Source organism: Triticum aestivum, chromosome 1A, assembly GCF_018294505.1.
Source record: "Triticum aestivum cultivar Chinese Spring chromosome 1A, IWGSC CS RefSeq v2.1, whole genome shotgun sequence".
In the NCBI taxonomy this organism is placed as follows: domain Eukaryota; kingdom Viridiplantae; phylum Streptophyta; class Magnoliopsida; order Poales; family Poaceae; genus Triticum; species Triticum aestivum.
The window spans coordinates 497810403-497832959 of NC_057794.1; the positions used below are offsets into that span (position 1 = coordinate 497810403).

At 44.6% G+C, this 22557-nt stretch overlaps 3 protein-coding genes across 4 annotated transcripts; 2 read left to right on the forward strand and 1 right to left on the reverse strand.

Moving 5' to 3' along the window:
* The first annotated feature begins 346 nt into the window (after nucleotides 1-346).
* Nucleotides 347-3779, forward strand: LOC123060198 (serotonin N-acetyltransferase 1, chloroplastic). Its single transcript, XM_044482787.1, has 8 exons — nucleotides 347-581; nucleotides 665-750; nucleotides 1415-1478; nucleotides 2363-2549; nucleotides 2644-2743; nucleotides 2883-2983; nucleotides 3083-3176; nucleotides 3423-3779. The coding sequence occupies exons 1-8, from the start codon at nucleotides 544-546 to the stop codon at nucleotides 3500-3502; spliced, it is 750 nt and encodes a 249-aa protein (XP_044338722.1). The 5' UTR covers nucleotides 347-543; the 3' UTR covers nucleotides 3503-3779.
* A 6557-nt stretch (nucleotides 3780-10336) lies between these two features.
* On the forward strand, nucleotides 10337-18700 carry LOC123060207 (probable LRR receptor-like serine/threonine-protein kinase At1g06840). 2 transcript variants are annotated; one of them, XM_044482800.1, is made up of 21 exons: nucleotides 10337-10656; nucleotides 11411-11594; nucleotides 11795-11936; nucleotides 12433-12504; nucleotides 12804-12875; nucleotides 13133-13276; nucleotides 13368-13439; nucleotides 13549-13620; nucleotides 13717-13791; nucleotides 13991-14059; nucleotides 14277-14345; nucleotides 14412-14483; nucleotides 14963-15049; nucleotides 15124-15192; nucleotides 15492-15988; nucleotides 16347-16505; nucleotides 16620-16903; nucleotides 17050-17101; nucleotides 17431-17681; nucleotides 17764-17898; nucleotides 18131-18700. In XM_044482800.1, the coding sequence occupies exons 2-21, from the start codon at nucleotides 11498-11500 to the stop codon at nucleotides 18476-18478; spliced, it is 2838 nt and encodes a 945-aa protein (XP_044338735.1). In that variant the 5' UTR covers nucleotides 10337-10656; nucleotides 11411-11497; the 3' UTR covers nucleotides 18479-18700. The 2 variants fall into 2 exon arrangements, with proteins under 2 accessions (XP_044338735.1, XP_044338740.1); XM_044482805.1 differs by lacking the exon at nucleotides 10337-10656 and having other exon boundaries at nucleotides 11510-11594; nucleotides 12433-12475.
* Nucleotides 18701-18828: 128 nt separating this feature from the next.
* On the reverse strand, nucleotides 18829-22107 carry LOC123060222 (B3 domain-containing protein Os05g0481400). The gene is made up of 7 exons (XM_044482815.1): nucleotides 21882-22107; nucleotides 21617-21676; nucleotides 21421-21519; nucleotides 20508-20542; nucleotides 20250-20421; nucleotides 19949-20155; nucleotides 18829-19305 (listed from the first exon to the last, which is right to left on the reverse strand). The coding sequence occupies exons 1-7, from the start codon at nucleotides 21975-21977 to the stop codon at nucleotides 19078-19080; spliced, it is 897 nt and encodes a 298-aa protein (XP_044338750.1). The 5' UTR covers nucleotides 21978-22107; the 3' UTR covers nucleotides 18829-19077.
* Between the last annotated feature and the right edge of the window lie 450 nt (nucleotides 22108-22557).

The following is a 22557-nucleotide window of genomic DNA, read 5'->3' on the forward strand; positions in this document are numbered from 1 at the left end:
CGTTGCAATAATGGAGGGCATTGCTGGTTGCAAAATATTTCCGCAACAAGGCTTGTGTTGCAATAATGGAGAGTGCCGCTGGCCACTCGATGCACCAGATCCGATGGCTGGCGACCCGACCGATCTTTTAAAACGATCTGCCCGCGTAGCTGCCCCCTTGTTGAAAACGTTCTATTTCTTGAACCATGCATCCAAATGCCGAACCGTCTTCATAATTGAATTTCCCGTGTTAACATGTTTCGACAAACTTTTTCCAGAGTTGCTTCCGGGCCGAGTGGGCTCACGCCATCAAGCCGGTGGGCTTTGCCCGCCCGCCTGCCTCTTCAGCAAAACACGGCTCGGAAAGCGGCGCTGTTCGCTGCCGTTCTCCCACTCTCGCCTGGCCTGACCTGACCTGACCTTATCCACCGCCCCGACGCGACGACTGGCCGCGAGCGACGCAGCCGCATACCGCGCGCGTGAGCCCCCTTCCCCTCTCCCCACCACCCCGCCCCTGTTCCCCGGAAGCGCGCGAGCTGCCGCCGGAATCAGCAGGCCGCGAAGATGGTGGCCGCCTTCGCCGTCACTCCCTCCTCGTCCATGTAAGTACAGTAGCCCCAAATCAAATCAAGTCAAGCTCCCCTCTCTACCCGTTTCTTGCTGATTTTCTTCCCTTTCTTCGCAGATGCGGCGTCTGCGTCCCGACGGCGTGCCGTCCGGAGGCGCGGGGCATAGTGCCGGCGCCGAGGTTCTTCCATAACCGGAACCAAGGTACACACACTTTTGTTTCCCTTCCCCACATAGTTACATTGCAGCGGGCACTCGCAGGCAGAATCGTGGGGCTCGATTCGGACTCAAGTGTGAAGATGAGTCCAATGTTAGGCTAGCAAGGACCTGAGTCAAGCCGGCGACACGCTGAACCAGATTAGGAATGGTCGTTCGTTTCTTGGCTGGCCCATGACTCACATGGAACTTGGTGTGGTGGTTAATGTAGAAATTGCACCGCGAATAGTTTCCAGCAATGCTGAATGCTTATTTATTTCTAATTTTTCTTGTTAATGTTTGGAAGACGCCATCAGTCTATCTCGCACGTTGCTGTACCCACCCCCAAATTCCAGCTATGCTATTTGCACATCTTGTGGGTAAATTGACTCTGTGAGTTCCTCTGCTGATTGGCTCTAAAAAATCAGCATCGTGCTAGATAGGAGGCCACTGATTGCACCATGTTTTAAAATGTTTGGTGTCCAATGAACTTGCACGCCTTTGTTATTTTGTCATCTGTTAGTTGCTACTTGCTAGTAGGCTGAATATATTGTTCGTGATGTGTTCTGTCACCTCTGTCGACCTGTTCATGAAGCATAAATGTTCATTTGCTGAACTAATAACTAATAAGTGCTTGCCAAACACTAATGATCTAATCATGTTTTGATTGCAGCGAACACACGGTCTGCAACAGCTTGGTCCTTGAAGGCCGGTCTATGGGACTCTCTCAAATCTGGGTAAAGTACATTATGTACCCCTTTAAATATTTGTGTTATGTTTATGTTTAAAAAATATCTACTACTATATCATCTATGTACTATTGAAAAAAACACTATTTCCAGAGCTTCCCACCTTGATGCAAAGGGTTAAACCATTAAACAAGTGCGGGTTTCCCACATTATCATGGCTGGGAGCCTGGGACAAAAGAAGGCGAGGATAAAGTAACAGTGACATCTAAGAATTCACATGTTAATCATGAGAACAAGCATTGCTATAGTGGGACTCAATCATGGTGGCAGGAAAATGATCCTGCTAAAATTCGGATCATCTTTTCTCCAGAGCAAGCAGCAGGAGCTCCACCTCTCCATTAAGTAGAAAAACCAGCCGAAAACTGATACAGTGGACTCAACCAGCCTAGCACACTAGGCCCAGAGCTCACACACATCACAGAAAACGCAATACCTGAACACCCACAAACCAATGGACATGTGAGCACGGGCAGAAGAGCACACCACACTGCAACTCTGCTGAAAATGTGCTCGCTGCACCACAGAAACCCTATGCCCCTGTTGAGTATGCTAGATCCAGTGTGATTGCCCCAACGAAGAGAGCACGGCATTCCAGCCAGGCTTGACAGAAGCATGATAGAACCCCAAATAAAGTGTCGAGGAAAGAAACTCTGACTGCTGCCAAGAAGCCACTCTCCGAACAAGTAGTTTGATATGTTCTTTTATTGTCCGCTTAACAAGGGAGTCTCAAAATATTATACTGAACACCGAGCCTGAAAACTCATGATCTTTCTTGCATGTTACATACCTTTAGAGTATTATCCAACAGTTGCATGTCATGTTTCTGAAATTTGTACCTTATGGGGAAAAAACCCAATGCTTTTGTTTCACAGGTTTTTAAAAACTAGCAATAGTACAGAGACAGTAGAGCCACTATCCACAGCACTTGAAGAAGAAGAAATTGTACCTGAGGAATTAGTGCTCCTAGAAAGGACACTCCCTGACGGTAGCACAGAACAGATCTTATTTTCTTCAGCTGGTGATATTGATGTATATGATCTCCAGGCCTTATGTGACAAGGTGATCTTTCCTCAAAGCACTTTGATGTTTCGTCCTGCAGTGTTAGTGATTTATCCTACAAGAAATATTTAGTTTTGTAATGTTCATCTCATAGGTAGGATGGCCACGCAGACCTCTAACAAAAATAGCAGCATCCTTAAGAAACAGCTACTTGGTCGCTACACTACATTCAATAACTAGGTCTTCGGAAACAGGTACTTGCGTTGTTTAATTGTTACTGGATCTCGTGTGATCCGTGCAAATAAGTTAAAACCAGTTTCCTAATCTTCAGATTATTTGCAGAAATTCATTTTTCTAGCTGACGAACATCTTAGTATAGAAGTTGTTTGACAGAGGGAGAAGAGAGGAAGCAACTGATTGGTATGGCGCGGGCAACTTCAGACCATGCGTTCAATGCTACAATCTGGGACGTCCTTGTTGATCCTTCCTATCAGGTGAATTGGCGAAGACTTTTCTGCTTTGTGTCTGAGTCCTCCTTTACTAGTTGTTGTATCAAGATTCGTGCGTAGTGGCTTAGAACTTAATCATTCCAGGGTCAAGGTCTTGGTAAAACACTCATGGAGAAAGTGATCCGTACTCTGCTCCAGAGGGACATCAGCAACATCACACTATTTGCGGACAGTAAAGGTACTTCTCTAGCGGACCCCAACTTGTTTGGGGCTGAAGGGCTTTGTTATTGTTGTTGTTAATTGATTTCCTCGTAATACACGCGCGCCGCGGCACATCGATGCGTTCTGCTTTGTGGTAGCGGGGAAAAATGGATGTTCCGTTCGTTGCCGGATGCAGATAATGCAGCACAGTAGTATATACTGTTTCATCAGGCTGCTAACGGATCATTGTTGGTGGTCCTTGATTCCTTCTGATTAATTGCAGTGGTGGACTTCTACAAGAACATGGGGTTCGAAGCCGACCCCCAGGGCATCAAGGGCATGTTCTGGTACCCCAGAGTTTAGTAGCTCCGGTGGCGGCCCGGGCGCCCGCCTGGTCTCCGCCCGACGACCGGCGCAGTCTGCTCCAGTGCAGAAGAATATTGGCAGGAGCTGAGCTGTGTATAACAGCGACTCGAGTGGCCGATGGCCATTTGCAACGTCTGGTGCCACCGGCTCTCAGGTCCTGTTGGTCTGTATGTAACTGCTAGGAAGTAAAGTATCCCTGTTCTCGTACTGCGAAGGAGACGGCCACACCCAACATTATTATACCGTGGAAGTCAAGAGATTGGTCTTCCTCCAATCAACATGTCCAGGTCCACATCGCGTCGCCGTTCACTCGGTCGGTCCAGTAATCGGTCGGTTTTCTGGACTGTTTCTGTCATTAACGTGTGAGATTTTTCGAGCAGCGTATGTATGAATGTATATGGGGTCGTCTCGTGTTGGCCATCATCATCCACTGAAGCTGGAGAGGTGGGTCGTGCCGTGGAAGCTTTTCATCTCGCTGGCCGACAAGCCAAGCCACTCAATGCAGCTGGTGTCACCGGCGGCCAACCTGTGCCGTCAACGACAAGCCGTTGCCGCTGCTCCTGCTCGCACGCGGTCAGCGCGCGTGCGTTCTTGACCCGATCTTGTGGCTATCCGTTTCGGCCGCCCTGCAGCGATCTTCTGCTGCGCTACACGTGCTCTGCGCAAACCGATTCCAGAACGCGAATAGTGGTGCAGAGCAGATATGATCCGTGGTTGATTGCACTCCACGTTCCGACCAATCAACCTTCAACCCACTGGAATAAATGAGAGAGCTCACATACATTTTCCTATGCACTGCCGTCAGTCAAGTACGTTGTCTTGCTCGGGAATCCTGCCATGGCGTGCGGGCTACACACAGACACAGTGTGCGCCCTCCACGACGGTGATATCATATCACGCAGCTGGAATGGAAGATCGACCGGGTGCGTGAATCGTGATAGGGTTAGCCTGACAAACCCCGACCATCCAGAAGAGGTCATTAGCATCACACGCCCTTTTTTCTGCGAGAAATTATTATCACGCGCTCTTACCAGTGACTAGCAGCGACTGATCAATCAGACGGGTTTTCTGTCCGACTCCCAGCGCCAAACCCGCGAGCTGATGAGATGATCGAGGATATGATGTTTCTTGGCGGTTTGCAGGTCTATCTGGGGCCGGAAAGTCTGGCCACAATTAGAATCTCGCACAAGGTGAGTGATGGACCCATCGATAGTGTCGCTCAGGGAGGTGTGTGCGCGTCATGGCAGCGTCAGTGTGTCGCCGCGTTACCAGTGGGAACGCTGCCACCGTTGTCTAAAACCCATGCATAAGCATGCTTCCACTTGAACCTTGATCTTGCTTTCTCGGTGCGCGGTTACATGTACTAATATATAGCCATCTCTCTATATTCGCCACTCACCATCACCCTCACAGGCTAAGTATAGATTTGTTTACGGCATCGATGTGGCCACTCTACTCTCATTCTCCGCTGATCCCCGACCCCGAGGCCAGGAAATGTAGACTAATTTCGTCTGGATATTGTTTTATAGTTAGATGGGCTTTCTTATGGTTACCCAGATATTACCCTCTCAAAACTCATGTCATATGATATTGGACGCAATGATGCAGTGATTCCCAGCTTGATTAAGAAAAGCTGCTATCAAGTAGCAGAAGGTCCACATATTCAAAAGCTGCTTAGCTTAATGAGGCTATCGGAATCACTTTGTACCAACTTGAGTAGCTTTCAAGTCTCGTGGACTTAACAAAGGGACAAAAGGAAGAAGAGAAGAAGATCAGCCCGTGTTGTTGTTGATCCTTTTTTTCCAAACTTAGTCATGTATCACGCGTCACTGATATAAAGGTGAAAAAAACCTTCTCTAGCTGGATCTCTCTGGACTGTCAAATTGTATTGGATTAGATCAAGCTGGGGGTAAATATCCCAAAAGCACACGGCCAGCATGCATGCACTAGCCAGTAGCCACACATTTTGACCAGAGCAACGGTAACTATATGTACATATCTACTAGCACAATCTTAATCAAGTTGAGCCGCTTCACTCTCACCACTGTCGTCCCATCTACGCTCCACTAATGATGCAGACCACTTTGACTTTGATGCCCCTCAGCTAGCATGCTTGCATGCCTCTATGTCGATCCACCACTAGTTGTTGCTCCACGAAATCTAAGGCCGCCGTCATTCTTTTTGCTCAAAAGGTCGATATATGCTAATTAATCTTTGTACAAATCTGGGCGCCCCATAGGCGCACGGAATGTATCACTGCTGCAAAATGGGGCTAAGAAAACACATCTACTGCACACCTTTGGACCGAACTATGTGCGGTGCAAACATCACAAACGGTAGAGAAATAAACTCATGTGCCAGAAAAAGAAACGTGTGGGCCCATCCATCAGACAAGATTTTGAAACGCAAGTTGTGTGTGATAATGGGCACACATTAAGGTACAATGCATGTGTGATATGTCATCATAACAACAACAACAACAAAGCCTTTAGTCCAAAAAAAATTGGGGTAGGCATCTTTTGGGTTTCATCTCCATAAAAATGGCTGAGTTTTTACGTTGGCTCGCCAAGCCTATCACAACCCTTCTCCTTTATCCGGACTTGGGACCGGCTATATTGAGACAACATAGGCGGAGTTATGTCATCATAACGCACACAATTGATATTTCTTAATCATGTGCGTTGATGGGCAAACACTTTACCAAAATGAGTTGTGTGCGATGCCTTGGAGGGATGGGGATCCCCTGACGTGGCCTATTCTGCCATTGAATCACTGACACATGGGTCCCACCAATCATGGGGGCCTCACATGTCAGTGACCGAAAGGCTGGGATTGCTACGTCAAAGGATCCATGACTGCCTTAGAGCATCGCACATGTTACGCTATATGGTCACTGTTGAATTATTGATGGACTTTGGCCCATATAAGACAATATTCTTGGTTAAACTCTGAGGCCCATGTAGGTGTATGGTAAGTAGGTGGAAAATTTAGTACCATACTGCTAGTGGAAGAAGAGTTGGACCTCTTTATAATGGTTGCTCTACCACATGCCATTGGGAGCTTGGGAAAAGGAGTGGTACGCGCGCTCCTCCTCTGTCGCCTGCTTCGCCTCGCCACGCCACGCCAGGACGCGCGCATCATTGGTTGCGGGAATGAGCTGAGCCGAGATCACACCTAACAGAAGTGCAAATGTCCAAGACATTGGATGGTGGGTTGTTCGCGGACTTGGTCATGGGCCTCGGCCCAGGCCCATTTACCCGACGACCTATATATTGGAGGAGTTGGCCAGTGCAGCCGGCACACTCACTCCAGCCATCATCTACCGCTCCTTTCAGTGTGCTACTTCCGGCGATCCCGTCCCAACAACCGCGTGCACGGTTGGTCGGGAGAGCAGGTGCCTTTGGAACCCTGTCCTTCGAGATCCCGCCCAAGAGAAGGGCGATAAGGTTTTTGAGGAGCGTCTCGGCGCGACTGCTCCCTGTCTGTCCCCGTCTCTGTCCTCATTTGCTTTGACTACTTCCCCTGCATCGACCCTATGGTCGATGATGAAGCCGCCAAGAAGAAGGCCACGGACGTCGCCAAGGCTGTTGTTTCCGCCGCTGCGTTGGCCTGGCCAACCCAAGGGTATGACTTATGCATCCCCTATTTTCTTATTCACGTGCTAACCAGATATGATGTGTTCATAGATGTTTTAGTTCTATGTCATGTACGTGCTCACATGTTTAGGTATCGGTATGAGTTGCAACACACAATGATTGTCATGTTTATTATCTACTCGTGGATTAGATTATCAAAAATGTGCTAGTATTTTAGTAGTTACCGTATGTGATGATTTAAAAGTTGCGTTAATCATGTGCAATAACTCATGAAAGTGCATACATTATGTTGTGAGAATTGTGTGCTCTACCAGGCATACAATTTAATCAACAAAATTGTGTTATACTGAAGATCATCTCTCATGATTACGTCATATGGATTGTGTGCGATGTGACTTGTCCCATCTATACGAACAACATCCTCTGTCTGCAGACGTACATACTTAATTAAAGCAACCGTAGGATAGTCGTCATACGATTGCATCAATTTATATATTTCATTAATAGAAACGCCATCGTCTTGGCGAGGACACTTGTTGGTGACCGTCGGCTTCTTTTCGCCGCTGTCCTCCCCCTCCTCCTCGTTGCCCCTACCTCCTTCTCATCATCGTCATCTTCTTCATGGTTCTCCGGGTGCTCCTCCTCTGAGTCGGGTTCCGATGGCGGCTTTGGCCTTTCCATGAACTGGATAAATTCGAGGTTGGGGATCAAGGGCGGAGTCATGGACTGTGAGCCCAATGACTCCCCGCTTGAAGCGGACAGACTGGGGGTGTCGTCCTCGCAGGAGGAGTCTGGGTTCTTTCATGGCCCTTCAGAGAAGGACATGCCGGTACTGCTAGAGATTGCAGAAAGAATGGGAGAACGCGGGGATGAAGAAGAGAGCAATGCCGCTTGAAGTAGGCATTGATGGGTTATATTAGCGCATTAGAGGGCGGTTAGAATTTTGATATAATTAATAGCAATTAGTACCACCGCTCCGAGATCACGCGGTTGCAATTCTCAAGATGATAACTACACACACAATTTTGAACTATTCACACGCTTTGCTCAAACAAAACATGTGTGACAACTATCAGTTAATATAGGACCATTGTGAAGCAAGATGAACTCTGCTGCTGCTCATATCAGTCAAGTAGGCTCGTTTCTCATCGGGAACTGTGTATGATGATGCTATATCTGATCTATATGGCATGACATGCATACCGAGGTGCATGTTTACAGCTTAGAGCATCTTCAACAGGTGCGCCAAACTAGCGCCGCGTCGCAAAATCTCCCGTTTTAGCGCGCACAACCGGAATAGTTGCTCTAGCGGGCGCGCGAAAACAGCGCGCGCGGCATACGTAGTCCAGCGCGCGGGCCGAAACGCAATCGCGCGCCGCTTATTTGCTGCGCCGGCTCCCACGCGCTGGACTCTCGCGTGCTCGCTCGCACCTCCCAGCCCCCTCCAGCCGCGCCGCCGCCGCTGACCGAGCTACCCGGTGACCGTTCGGCGCTTTCCCGGCCTATCCCCGCCCCGCGCGCTTTCTCCGCCCCCCCTCTAGTCCCGCCGCCCCGCGCGCGTGCTGGTCCTCCGATGAACAGCGCCCACGCGCTCGCTGCCGCTCGTGTGATCATGCTTGTGTGATCATGCACAACATGATCATCGAGAATGAGCGTGGCCAAGATGTAGACTACTCTTAGTATGAGCTCTTGGGACATCCCATGCGAGTGCGACGGAGGGCTGAAAGGGTGGCCCGTTTTGTTGCCTCCTATCATGTCATTCGACGTCTCGCAGCGCATAATGATCTTCAGAAGGATCTCATTAAGGAGTGGTGGGCATGGAATGGACGACAAAGAGCATCATGATTTATGCGTTCGTTATTGTATTGTTGAACTATTTGTTGTGTTTAATTGCACTGTTTGTTGTATTGAACGATAAACTGTTTGTTTGAGTTGTAATAAACGAAATTGAACTATTTATTTTTGTTTGTTTTGATCTTTTTGCTTATGTTTTCGAATGCATATGTTGTTTGTGCGAGTCACGCGCGCTGCATTTTTGCGCGCTGCTGGAGCGACGCGCGCGCTGCATTTTAGCGCGGCTGCTGGAGCCAGCGCTGCGCGCCGCGTCAAACCAGGCGATACGCGCGTAGCATATCTGTTTTTTGCGCGCGACGCGACCGGCGCATGTTGGAGATGCTCTTATGATGGTGCATTGAAATATGCAAAAGCCTAGGTTATCCACCCACCCCAAGTGACTGGGGGGCTCGTGCTGCACAATGTGCCATTAGGGCGGGGTTTTGTGAAGTGTTTCGTGTAAGGGGTGCATTTATGGATCTCCCTATACATAATGTAGGGGACGATACTGAACACAAGACCTCGGGAGAAATACTGCTAGGTCATATCCAATGGCGCATGTCTTCTCGCCACGACAGCTATTTGTGTGCTTTCCCAAAGAAACCTAACAATCCCAATTCGAGTGCAGAGTTTTATAGCAAGCAACTGATATCGTATGTTACTAGCCAGAGATATCAGGAAGTGACCAGACGACCACTCGACTACTTTGTCACATACCATGGTCACATGTACCCGTCAACGACAAATACTTTTGGTGTTTTTATGCATTCATTTAGGGAAGGCCAGAAATATACTAGGTTATAGAATAGATTATCTTATTCTCTGCAAATTCATGTTTGAACCCCCTAAAATTACGAGATGATTAAAATTAAACTAGATAACATGTGACTACTAAGCGATCATATTTTGGTTCGACGTTTCCGTCGATTGCGAGGTATTTATGGTGACTTCGTGAAATTTCAAGATACTATGTTGGTTCAGTCTCTCGAAGGTGCTCATAGAGGTAAAGTATGTATGCGTGCACTCATAGGGTCAGCGTATGCTCGTGTATACGAGCGACTTCAATTGTACTATATTAAAAAAGGCAAACCAATTTTTTATTTCTTTTTTTGAATTCAGTAGTTATCATATTATTCCCTTCGCAAGATATTTATTTTGAGACAGACTTATTTTGGGACGAAGGGAATACCGTTGTAGCGTCCCCTTGATACGGGGCCATCTAGCTGGTGAGATAGCGGGGTTCCACAAGGGCTCGCGTGCAAATTCCAATTGCAAAAGAATTTCCAGCACAGTCTACGCCCAAAGCAGCCGGGGTCCCTAAAAAAACGAAAAGAAAAAAAAGAGCAGCCGGGGGATCCCCCACCCCACTCATATAACGAGCGCGCCACGACGGCGGTGGACTCCAGTTCCACGGCGCCTACGATAGCCTCGCCTCGTCGCCTCCCTCCTCTCTCTCTCTCTCTCTCTCTCTCTCTCCTCTCTCTCTCTCTCTCTCTCTCTGCTGCTGCTGCCACCAGTACCAGCACGACACAGGTCTCGCGGCCGCAGGGACAGGCGGTGGTCGGAGAGGAACGCCGTGCCCGTGTGGGAGCGAACTAAGCAGGGAGGACAGAAGCATCGGAGCTCCGGGGGGACGGACGCGAGGCCGCGCCCCCTTCCCCGCCGGCTTTCCTGCCGCCCTCTTCTTGCAGGGAGGGAGGAGCTTCGCGGCGCAATTTCGAGGTGCGTTCTTCCCCAGATTCTTCCATCTGGTTTACAGTCTACCAGCGGACATTCCTGCGAATCTTGTTCTGCTGGCCAGGTTTGATTCTGCTCCGCCTCATGCGCCGCAGAAAATTACTGGTTTTCCGAGTTTAGTTGATAAAAAAATTCCAGGTTTGGTTCGATTGCTCCAGTCCAGGCATTTTCATCGGTTCCTCATCCCCTCCGGATCCCGTCCCGAAGCGTCTCAAAACATTTTACCCATCCATTTACCGTTCGAAGTCCCAGTCTACCTGCAACATCGTTGTCGCGGCACTTGCCGGTGGCTTTGTCCGCACTTTAGCCCATCGGCATCGGGTGCAAGTACCTGTTGCATCCCCCGATTTTCAGTTGGCATGTCGTGGCTGCAAAACAGTGTGGCGTAATTATCGGTGCCGTCCACTTCATTCATGGCCGTGGTCCCTGGGCTGGGAGACGAGCAAAATATGTTTGCCACCAGTTTTTTTAAAATGGTTTGGCTTGATCGCTCCGAGTCCGCATAGATCTGCTTGCTTGTGCAAAGGAGGGGTTGGTGCACAGCTGCATGTGACTGTTATCACATCTGGCCAATTGGCCTGGCCATCATCAGCGCGCCTCCCATTAAAAAATCGTGCAAGGATGAATAATATACTATTATTTTCTGATCTTAGCGTCGGCATCACGGGTGTTTTGGCTTTTGGGCTGTCATGAGGCATAATCACTAGATGCTAATCACTGCTGCATTTTTCTTGTTTAGGACCCAGAGCTCTTGAAAAAGAACAATATTCCTGTTGGGAATGTCAGAAGTTTCTGCTTAATTAAACGGTCAGACAGTGAGAGAGAGATGGTTACTTTTGGAGGCATCTTCTGCGTGGTTATTCTGGCTGTGATGCTCCCCTGCTTGGATGTTGCGCTGGGGCAAAGTACTGACCCTTCAGAAGGTAATCTCCTGCTTGCGTGTGGAGTATCTTGTACTATGTTACTGCTACCATTCTGAAAAGAAAAACAAGGAAAACCGATTGATCTTTTATGATGTTATGTCTGATGTTCAGCTGAGACAGTATTCTCTCACTATGTTATATTATGTTTTTTTTTCAACCTTTCACACAAACTGAGTGTTTTATTTTTCATAATGATGTAGTCGATGCACTCGGGGCTATCAAGCGAAGCTTACTTGATCCTATGAATAACCTTGAGAACTGGAACAGGGGAGATCCATGCACTTCTAATTGGACAGGAGTTTTCTGCCACATAATCAATGATGCGCTTCATGTGACAGAATTGTATGATCACTACTTCTATCTAATCTGTTCATAATATCTTCACTTCTGTTTGTTCATTCTATGAGCTCTGGTCATCATGGTTTTTTAAGATGAGCTCTCTATTTATCAACAGGCAAGATTGTTTACAAGCAGTAGCCTTTCCAATTAAATGCTAATGTCTATGTGTTATGTGGATCACTAATAAAATATATGTTTTCTTCATGCACCCATAAGAAACTAATTAATGCCTTAAACTTAAAAGTATCTCATGGTCATAATAAGCAGTTTAGACGCGTCAAAAAATAATAAGCAGTTTACTCGAAGGCAAAACAGGAACTACCTTTACTTGTAAGGGGCAACTGTGCATCTCCCTTGTCCCTTGATGTTGATAATTTATCCCACCATATTTTCCTGTAGTTTTGATTGTTATAGGTCACTTATTATTTGTCGGGTTGATTATTTTAGCGTAATGTGCAACCTGTCATGTTCCTGATAGCATATATTTTATTCAATGCAGACAGTTATTTAAGAGGAACCTGTCTGGAACTTTGGCACCAGAGGTCAGTCTTTTATCTCAGCTGAAAACACTGTAAGTATTACTCTGATGTGTGAAGTTACTGATTTACTTAAGTTCTTCTGCAGTAGTTAAATATTAAGACTTGCTACACTTCAGTATTATCAACGTATACAAATTCATGGTGTCGTAGTAGCAATTTGATACAAAGGCTTAAATTATCCTACACTATGGAATTACTGAAGAGAGTAACCAGTCAGTAAAACCATAATCCTATTCCGATGTTGAATGCTTGTCTCATGCTTATAGTAGCTGTCATGTTTACTCTGAAGCTATTCTATCCTAATACTAAATAATTCTTATTTTTCATGAAGGGATTTTATGTGGAACAATTTAACAGGTAGCATCCCAGAAGAGATAGGAAACATCACTACACTCAAACTTATGTAAGTGCTTTCTATTGACTTCCCCCTTCGATATGCAAAGAAATCAATGGAACCTTCTAAGATACATAATTTGTCTGTTCCTTTGCTGCTAAACCTATGCAAGATCTTTTTGGCGCAGAAGTACTTACACAATAGATACTGTGTACATAAAAAAAACACTTAGTATCATTTATTATTTACATGAGGAATAATCACAGCAACATCCCAATATGTATATAACAAATTATGCCAATTGTTAAGTTTTATGCCTTTTGCAGACTATTGAATGGCAATCAGCTCTCTGGTTTCCTACCAGATGAGATCGGCAACCTTCAGAGCTTGAACAGGTTACAAATTGACCAAAACCAAATACTGGGACCGATACCGAAGTCATTTGCCAACTTAAGAAATGTGAAACATCTGTAAGAAATGTTCATTTCCATTTTCCCTATGCTTTGCTAATTGATGTTCAATGTGAACTTAGCTCTAACCTCTGTTTTCCATTCATTTCAGCCACATGAACAATAATTCATTAAGTGGGAAAATTCCATCTGAATTGTGGAGAATCCCGTTACTTCTTCACCTGTATGTGGAAGTCTATTTCTTTCCCAAAATTTTCTCCTTGTGAAAGTTTAGTAGGAATTATGTATCTGATATTTGTTTTTCGATGTAACGAACACTTGCAAATTTGCAGCCTTGTTGACAACAACAATTTGTCTGGACCTCTTCCTACAGAATTAGCAAAGTCACCTGTTTTGAAAATACTGTATGTGCCCCATTAGCACATTCTGAGTAGAACTTTTCTCATGAAAATAAAAATAAAAAACACCTGTTTCTTATATTCATATGTTTCTGTTTCTAGTCAGGCTGACAACAATAACTTCAGTGGAAGTTCCATCCCTTCTACATACAGCAACATAAAAACACTGTTAAAGCTGTGAGTATGATCTTTTCTTTCTCTATCCTTACACGTTTGTCTTTTTCCTCCTTATTTTATACAATTTTAAATATCTCCATATAATGATTTTGTTCCAGTTTTATTAAGCAACATCTCAACATGCCAATGTCTAATATCCGTCATTCTTACACTTACACTGAGTTCGTGGAACTGAGGAGAACTTTTCTTGTGTTATCAGGAGTCTTAGGAACTGCAACTTGCAGGGCGCTATTCCTGATCTGAGTGCCATATCTGAACTTGGCTATTTGTGAGTGCACTAGCCCTGCTAAAAGTACATGCATAGTTATTTTCCAATTATTATCTTTTGATGTTATGGCTTGCACTTTGAACGTGGCATACCTTATACTTCTTGTTACTGATGATTTATGTTTGAGATAGCAGTTTGACAATCCATTTTAAGTTCATGCATTTCAGGAAATAACTCCACCGGTGTCTAAACTGCTATTACTCACATGCATTTTCAGGGATCTTAGCTGGAACAAACTGACAGGACCAATACCAACTAATAAGCTTGCGCCAAATATCACTACTCTGTATGTACCTCTGATAATGTTTGTCTATTGTCTTTAGTCACTCGACTAATTTCTGTTTTCTGGCAGTGATTTGTCACACAACTTGCTTAATGGAACTGTCCCGTTAAACTTCTCAGAGCTTCCTAATCTTCAGCTTTTGTAAGTACACCATTTAGGCCATGTTTGGCATTGCGCTGGATTATCATACTGTTTGCCCAACCCACTTGTGCCAACTGTAGTCTTTGTTTTAACCACTCTTCACATATTCTATTGGATATTTTTTCACAAAATATTATAAAATAAGCACAGAAAAACACAGTTCAGCAACCGCAAACTGAGCCTTAGTTTCCTAAATCCTGCTTCAGACATCTTTCTGTCTTACTGCAAACGTAAATAATGTGAACTCTAGATCATATCTTATTAAGTGAAGACTTGGGGTTTCTGCAGGTGTATATTGATCAACTCATTGTTGGTTTACAAGTACTACTTACTTTTATTTAGATTGATACAAAATCACCCTGTATGAGTTGTTTTTTTTATCATGATTGCAAATACAGGCATACGTAAATAGTTTCTGTGTAATCATATACTCTTTATGCTTTATTTTTCTAGATGTGCATGACAAGTTCATTTTACAGGTCAGTTGAAAACAACCATCTAGATGGTGATGTTCCCTCGACAATCTGGAATGACATCGTTCTTACTGGAAATCGAAGCCTTGTTCTGTATGATCCCTTTTGCAGATATTTTTCCTGATAGTATCAACTATGTATATTTAATGCATTTTTCGATCATGCAGGGATTTCCAAAATAATTACCTCAAGACTATTCCAGCTGCATTTAGTCCTCCCCAAAATGTTACTGTAATGTACGTTCTCATACATATCTCATGCTTTATCATGCATCAGCAATTTGCATTACCACATAAACATATCCATATTATCTGTTCAAATGCATCCTCTGAACATGCAAGTATATTTTAGTTGATCTCTGTTTTGGTGATGAGCACCACCTTTGTTATCTACTTAGAGTTGCTACAAGTCTCCCTTTCTGAATTTGAGAATAAAATAAGAACTAGAAATTGATTTCGCAATGCATACTTGTATCTGTTGTAAACTGAAATATAATGTAATGGATAGTAATCACTACTGTTGTCATTTTGTGCAGGTTGTATGGAAACCCTGTCTGTGGGAATTCTAGTGGAGCTCCGATAGACAGCCTCTGTCAACCCCAGTCTGTAAACCAGCAAACCTCTAAACAGCAACAAGACTCTAGCCCAATTTGTTCACCTTGCCCATCAGATAAAAATTACGAGTACAACCCATCATCCCCTATACCGTGTTTTTGTGCCGTGCCACTTGGAGTTGGACTTCGACTGAAGAGTCCAGGAATCACAGACTTCAATCCTTATGAAGGTGCCTTCGGGGACAGCACAACGTCTTTATTGAAACTGTATGTTTACCAGCTACATGTTGAGCACTACACATGGGAGGTGGGTCCAAGGCTCAACATGCACCTCAAGTTATTCCCAAGCAATACAAGTTTATTCAATATGTCTGAGGTTGTGCGACTCCGACATGTACTTGCTGGATGGGAAATTACTCTTCCAGATATCTTTGGTCCATATGAGCTTCTCAATTTCACACTTGGTTCTTATGCAGATGGTATGTACTCTCCGAAGCTCAATTGTGCAAAAGCATAGTTTTATGATGAAAATTCTAATTTTAGGCCATGTGGGAGTACTAAATGGTGGCAATTTTCTTTGTAGCCTTTCTGTTAGTTTGGTCAGCACAATTAATGGCTCCATGCAACACAACTATCTAGTATTTGTCGTTGGCAAGTTATTTTGATTAAATACTTCCATAGATTTCTGTAGAAGATAGGAAGGCATAGTGTAACTAATAATTGATTTTTTATTTTATTTTTGATTCATGATTCATTTGTTTCTATGGCGCCACTGTCCTCTGACCAGTTACTCCCATCTGTTACTAGTAACATGTCTGTTGTGCATAATTTTTACAGAATATCCAAATGAAGCTTCATCGGGTTTAAGCAAAACCGCAATGGGCGGTATCCTGGCAAGCGCAATAGCTGCTGCTTTTGCACTTTCTGCAGTAGCCACTGTTTTTATAATGAGAAGGCGTTCAAGACACAGAAGTAGAACCATTTCAAAACGGTCACGTAAGTCACTAATACTTTTGTATGCAATAAACTGATTATGCAAATAAACGTTGCTAGCAGACATCTTATTCAAGAGGTAGCACCTGAAGATTTGCATCACATTACCATTTGCAGTGTCGAGATTTTCTGTCAAAATTGACGGTGTGAGGTGCTTCAAATTTGAAGAAATGGCTAGGGCCACCAATAATTTTGACCTGTTAGCTCAAGTTGGTCAAGGAGGTTATGGAAAAGTCTATAGAGGAACTCTAGATGATGGGGAAATTGTAGCAATCAAACGGGCACATGAGGATTCTCTGCAAGGTTCGAAGGAGTTCTGCACGGAAATAGAGCTGTTATCCAGATTGCATCATCGGAATCTGGTTTCCTTAGTTGGCTATTGTGATGAAGCAGATGAACAGGTGCATCTCTTTTGTTTACATTATTAATAAAGATATGATATTTTGTCAACATTACACTGATAAGAAGATGTGCCTAATGCTACACTGAAGGGCAATCCTATTAATTTCTGTCATTCATGCTGTCATGCGAAATTGTGTTTTTGCAGATGCTAGTTTATGAATACATGCCAAATGGTACTTTACGCGATCATCTTTCTTGTAAGTACACAGTGACCTTGTATTATTCAAATTTTATTTCAAAATTTTCATTTTATTTCCAGTACTACATTGATTCTGTAGGCCCAGTTGGGTTGGGTGATCCAGGATCCCGGCTGATCCTGCTCATCCAAACTAGCCAGGGCTCTTAATTCAAGATCATCTGTATACTCATCAGTTTAGTGAATCTTATTTGTAGATGTGTTTTCATCAATTATATATGATTTGGAACTCTTGATAGTTTAGTGCAATCATTGGACCATTCGACCTGTTCAAACTGTTTTCCTCAATTAAGCACCTCATCTTATGTTGCAATTTTCCGCCGATCGCAGCCAAGGCCAAACTATCTCCCGGTTTTGGGTTGAGGCTTCACATAGCATTGGGTGCCTCCAAGGGAATTCTGTATCTACACACTGATGCAAACCCTCCTATATTTCACCGTGATGTGAAGGCCAGTAACATTCTTTTGGACTCGAAATTTGTTCCAAAGGTGGCTGACTTTGGTCTTTCGAGGCTTGCCCCAGTGCCGGATATTGAAGGGACATTAGCAGGTCATGTTTCCACTGTTGTTAAGGGCACACCAGTAAGTATTAGTTATACCAGAGATACTACAGTTGCCGCGCTTTCTAGCAGAATAACGAGATAATTCGTTTTCTTTTTGGCAGGGATATCTTGATCCAGAATACTTCCTGACTCATAAATTGACGGATAAAAGTGACGTGTACAGCCTTGGTGTTGTGTTTCTTGAAATGTTGACTGGGATGAAGCCAATTGAGCATGGGAAGAACATAGTGAGAGAGGTAAATAATCTTCACTTTAAACTGTAATTTTAGCTAGCTTTGGAAATCCACATAAAGTATAAACATGATTCAGCATGTTTAACTAATGAGGGGATATCAGCGGGCACCAGGCAGTGGCTCAACATGTTCTTTTGAACTTGCTTTAGAGAAAGTGACAACATCATTCAGCACACATGAATTTAAGTGGAACGCAAACAGTTCAGTAAAGTAACTAATTTTGTGCATGTTATAGGTAAACAAAGCGTACCAATCAGGCAATATTTCTGAAATCGTCGACAGCCGGATGGGCCTGTGTCCTCCAGACTGCATCAATAGGTTCCTCTTGCTAGCAACCAAGTGCTGCCAGGATGAGACCGACGCAAGGCCTTCCATGTCAGAGATCGTCCGAGAACTCGAGGTCATCTTGAGGATGATGCCTGAGGCGGATCTTGTTCTGCTGGAGACTACGGATACAGACTCAGCTGATATGAGTAAATCCTTGTCAACTTCTTCAGCAACCGGGACTTCCTTTGTCACACAGACCTCTGGCAGTGTTAATGCAAGCAGCGGCGTGCTCTCTGAGGTGCTGTCTCCTCGCTGATCTTGGTGTTTTCATAGGATTTTAACTTGTAAATGCGATGATGTTTTGTACAATTGACTTGTTACGCTTGGATCGTTTGTGTTGTACATTAATTAATTAGTCAGCTTTGATGTAAACTAGAGAATGTGAATGAGAATAGCTGAGGAATATTGACATAGCTTGAGCTTTCCAGAAATTTAGCAGCTTCATGTACGCAGGGTGACATGAGCTGTGGTTCTCACTTATGCTGGACATTCCAGAATTTCAGAAGCTTCATGTACACAGAATGAGTGATGATTAGCATCATGTACACATAAACATGGTGAGAAACATATTGCAGTGCTTGAGACACACCATATTAGCATAATATATAGGGGTTACGAAAGCTAGATTACTGGTACCAGAACATCTCTTTACATGTAATCTAGGCCGACAATATGCTGATAATGGCTAAAAGTATCGGTTTGCCGCAGTGGAAGGGTGATTACTGAGCACCCATGTTTTAAAACAGGCCAACAAAAGATGCAAAACAGATGACCTGGCAGGAGAGCGCATCGGTAATACGGCAACATACTTGCCCTAAGTACCTATATTTCAGGACTGACGAACCAATAAGAGAACTACCGTCGCCCACGGAGCTTTCTTCTTTTAGCTCCTTTTAGAGGTTCAGGGCTGGAAGGGAGCTTTCTTCTTTTAGCTCCTTTTAGAGGTTCAGGGCTGGAAGGGGGTTCAGAAACAGGTGAATCCGTCTGGTCAGGAACTTCCTGGGCTGAATCACTGTCCACATCAGTATTCTTATCATTAGGCTCGGCCTCTTTTCCATCTTCGATAGCTTTAAAAATGTAAATCTGCAACAAATAAATAATAGCATGTGAAGGGCTATAGATGTAGAACCCAAAAAATGCAACTAAATGTACATCAGAACAAATTGCTAGACCTGATGTTTATTACTGTTTGAGTATGCATGCAACACGATTCCTCAGCTCGATGATAGTCATACAAATCTCCTCCCCAATTTTGTTCATACAAGGCACCGCAAATTTTGGGTCTAACTTTGACCATCGATTTAACCAATAAAGTATGAGTTATATCCGCTAAAAAAGTATACCATTTGGAACTTTTTCAAAGGTGATGAGTCAATGGTATATTTTTTGTGGTATATAACTCGTTGGTCAAATCGATGGTTAAACATAAGACACAAAATATGAGGCGGACTTGCATAAAGAAAAGGAGGGAAGAACATATCAGTATCATACCAGTTTTCCCCTGTTTGTGTTATATACATTAATATGCACTCTCTCGAAGGTAATTTATGATTTCAGAAATTTATGATTTTGTTCACTTGTATAGTTCTACGTGAGCTCCTTAATCCGGTCCCAGCAGGAAAAAGACCTTAATTGAGAGTTGGGACAAGATTGCAAGTTTTGCAGCAATGATAACAAAGTTTATCTGCTCCAGATTAATGAGGAACTAGAGAAAAATAGTTAGTACCTTAAATCTGTCAGGTTCAGCCAATTCAAAGGCCAATGAATCCCCATCTTCCAAGTCATGGTGCATTGAGAAGCCTCTCCATCCACCACTCAGACCTGTTCGATTTCCGATGTATACGGCATCAAATTCAACACCCTCTTCATCCTCCAACACCATCTTATGTTCTCTGGGAGGCAGATGATCTTTGCAGAAACTAGAAGGGAGACCCTTGTATAAAGGAAAATTCGCAACTGTGAGTATTAGTTGATCTTGCATATGTATCGAAATTGATTAAACAAAAATCCAGGGAACAACATCTTACAAGCCAAAAGCAGCTGGATACATGTGATCGAACCATGGTCTTGACAAACGACGGGTTGTCAGGGTCTAGACTATCTTTAAGTTTCTCAGCTCTTTTAAAAGCACGCTGTTGTTGTTGATAAGAAGAAATTCTCCCAGTGTATCCCCTACCATTGTCCACACTTTTACTTATCCTGGTCAATAAAGGAGAGTAACCAATTACATTAAGAAGGGGACAACCATGTCCAAGATTAATCAACAAAGTTAGTGAGACTACTACCTTCTGCGGCGCACAAAATCATCAAGTTCCGGAAACTGCAAAAACAAACAAATGGCAGTCTAGTGTCAACATTAGCATGGCAACGCAAAAACAAATTAAGTCACTTCATGAACAAAATGAAGACAAAACTACATCTGGGGACAAACCAAGGCACTAAGGAACAATTTTGTAGAGTACCCATTTGAGGAACTCCACAAAACGGGGTTAGCAAAGACTTTGCTTTTTCGAATTTGCAGTTGTTACCTACACATTTAGAAACAGAATAACACTATCTAACTTCATATAGCACACATATTTCATATCCGTGTTAGCAGGCACGGTCACGGCAGAGGAGTGTGGCCCCAAATGATCGCCGATAGAACATATACAAACCCCATCCCAAGTTCCCAACCGCATCAGATTGCAAGAATGAGAGAAACAACATTCAGGAAGGATATATCCCCCTTCAAACAGAGTATCCTAAAGAAACTATTAAAATAAAGACAATAATTACCTCACAGAGTCAAATAAAGACAAAACTGCATCTGGGGGCAAATCAAGACACTAAGGAACCCATTTTTGTAAAATACCCATTTGAGGTTGCCATGAACTTCACAAACAGGATTAGCAAAGGATTTTTTTTTCTTTCGAATTTGCACTTTTTACCTACAGGTTTAGAAGCAGGACAACAATATCTAACTTCATATAGCACAGGTATTTCGTATCTGTAGCAGGCCCCAAATGATAACGGATACTAGAACATATACAAACCCCAGCCCAACCGATGCATTAGATTGCAAGAATGACAGAAACAACATCCAAAAAGGGTATGTTCTCCTTCGAACAGAGTATAGTAAAAAAACTGTTTTTAAAATCAGAAACACAGCAAATCTAACGAAGCCATAAGACCGGCTTAAAAAGAGCGAGGACTCACATCATCCTTGTAGGAAACAGTGGTCCTGGCCCTGGAGGAGCGCCTGACTTCAGTGGTGGCCTCGAACTTCTTCCTGGACTTTGGGCTCGCCCGAGGGGTCTGCAAAATCAACGAAATCGATCGAAACAACCCACGGCAACCGCGCCTCACTAAAACACCGCCCGGATTGAAAGCGCAGCTGCTGCGATGCGCGCACCTTGTCCTGCTGCCTCGTGGCCTGGATCAGGCTCTTGGCCATCTTCGATATGCCCAAATCCTGCAGAAAAAGGGGGGAAGAGGCAAAGAAATTAGTTTTCTGAAAACAAATCCGAAGCCACGGCGAAGAATCCAGAGACAAATCGGCAGTGAGTATCGTCGCGAAATGACTCATCTTTCGCGCATCTGCTGCTGCTCGTAAGAAAAGGGGGGAGAGAAGGAAGGGGATTGGTCCGTGCTGGTTATTTGAGCGCGAGAGTACAAACCTCGAGGTGCTTGAGGTTGTCGAGGATCCGCTTCCGGCGCTCCTCCTCGTAGGCGGCGCCCGCGCCGCTGGCGCTGCCCGCCTCCGCCGTCGCCATGGGCCGGCTTCTCTGTCCTCTGTCTTGTCCACGCGGAGGGCGAGACGCGGGTCAAGGGGAGGGTCAAAGTATTTTCGGGTCCTTTGGGAGAGGAGTGGGAGGGAGGGGGGCGGGCCGGCCTGCCTTTGTTTGAAGGAAGACGCACACGGCTTTGGGGATTTTGAATTTCAACGGAACGGAGGGGAGAAGAGAAGGGGATCCGACCGACGCGTCGCACGGCAACGGCGACGGCTGGTGTCGCCGTGCGGCTGCCAGGTGGGCCCAGGCGCTCGTTCACGTGATGGCAGGAGTGCCACGGAGTATCAAATATGGGACAGTAGACCGGGAGCTCCTATAGGGCGCCTTAAGCGCCGGTTGAGGATCCGGGAGCCCACTGCAGCCCGCTAGTGGGCCGGCCCATAAATACGCTGGCCATTGAAAAAATGTATTTCTGCCGCAAAAAAGAATACTGTGAATCTTCGCTCTTGGGAGAATTCGAACCCGCACAAACAAGCAGCAGCGCATGGTAGGCTTACCACTAGACCAACTATGCGCAACTGAATTAATTGCAACGCGTAACATTTAAGAGGTAAAGCTCATC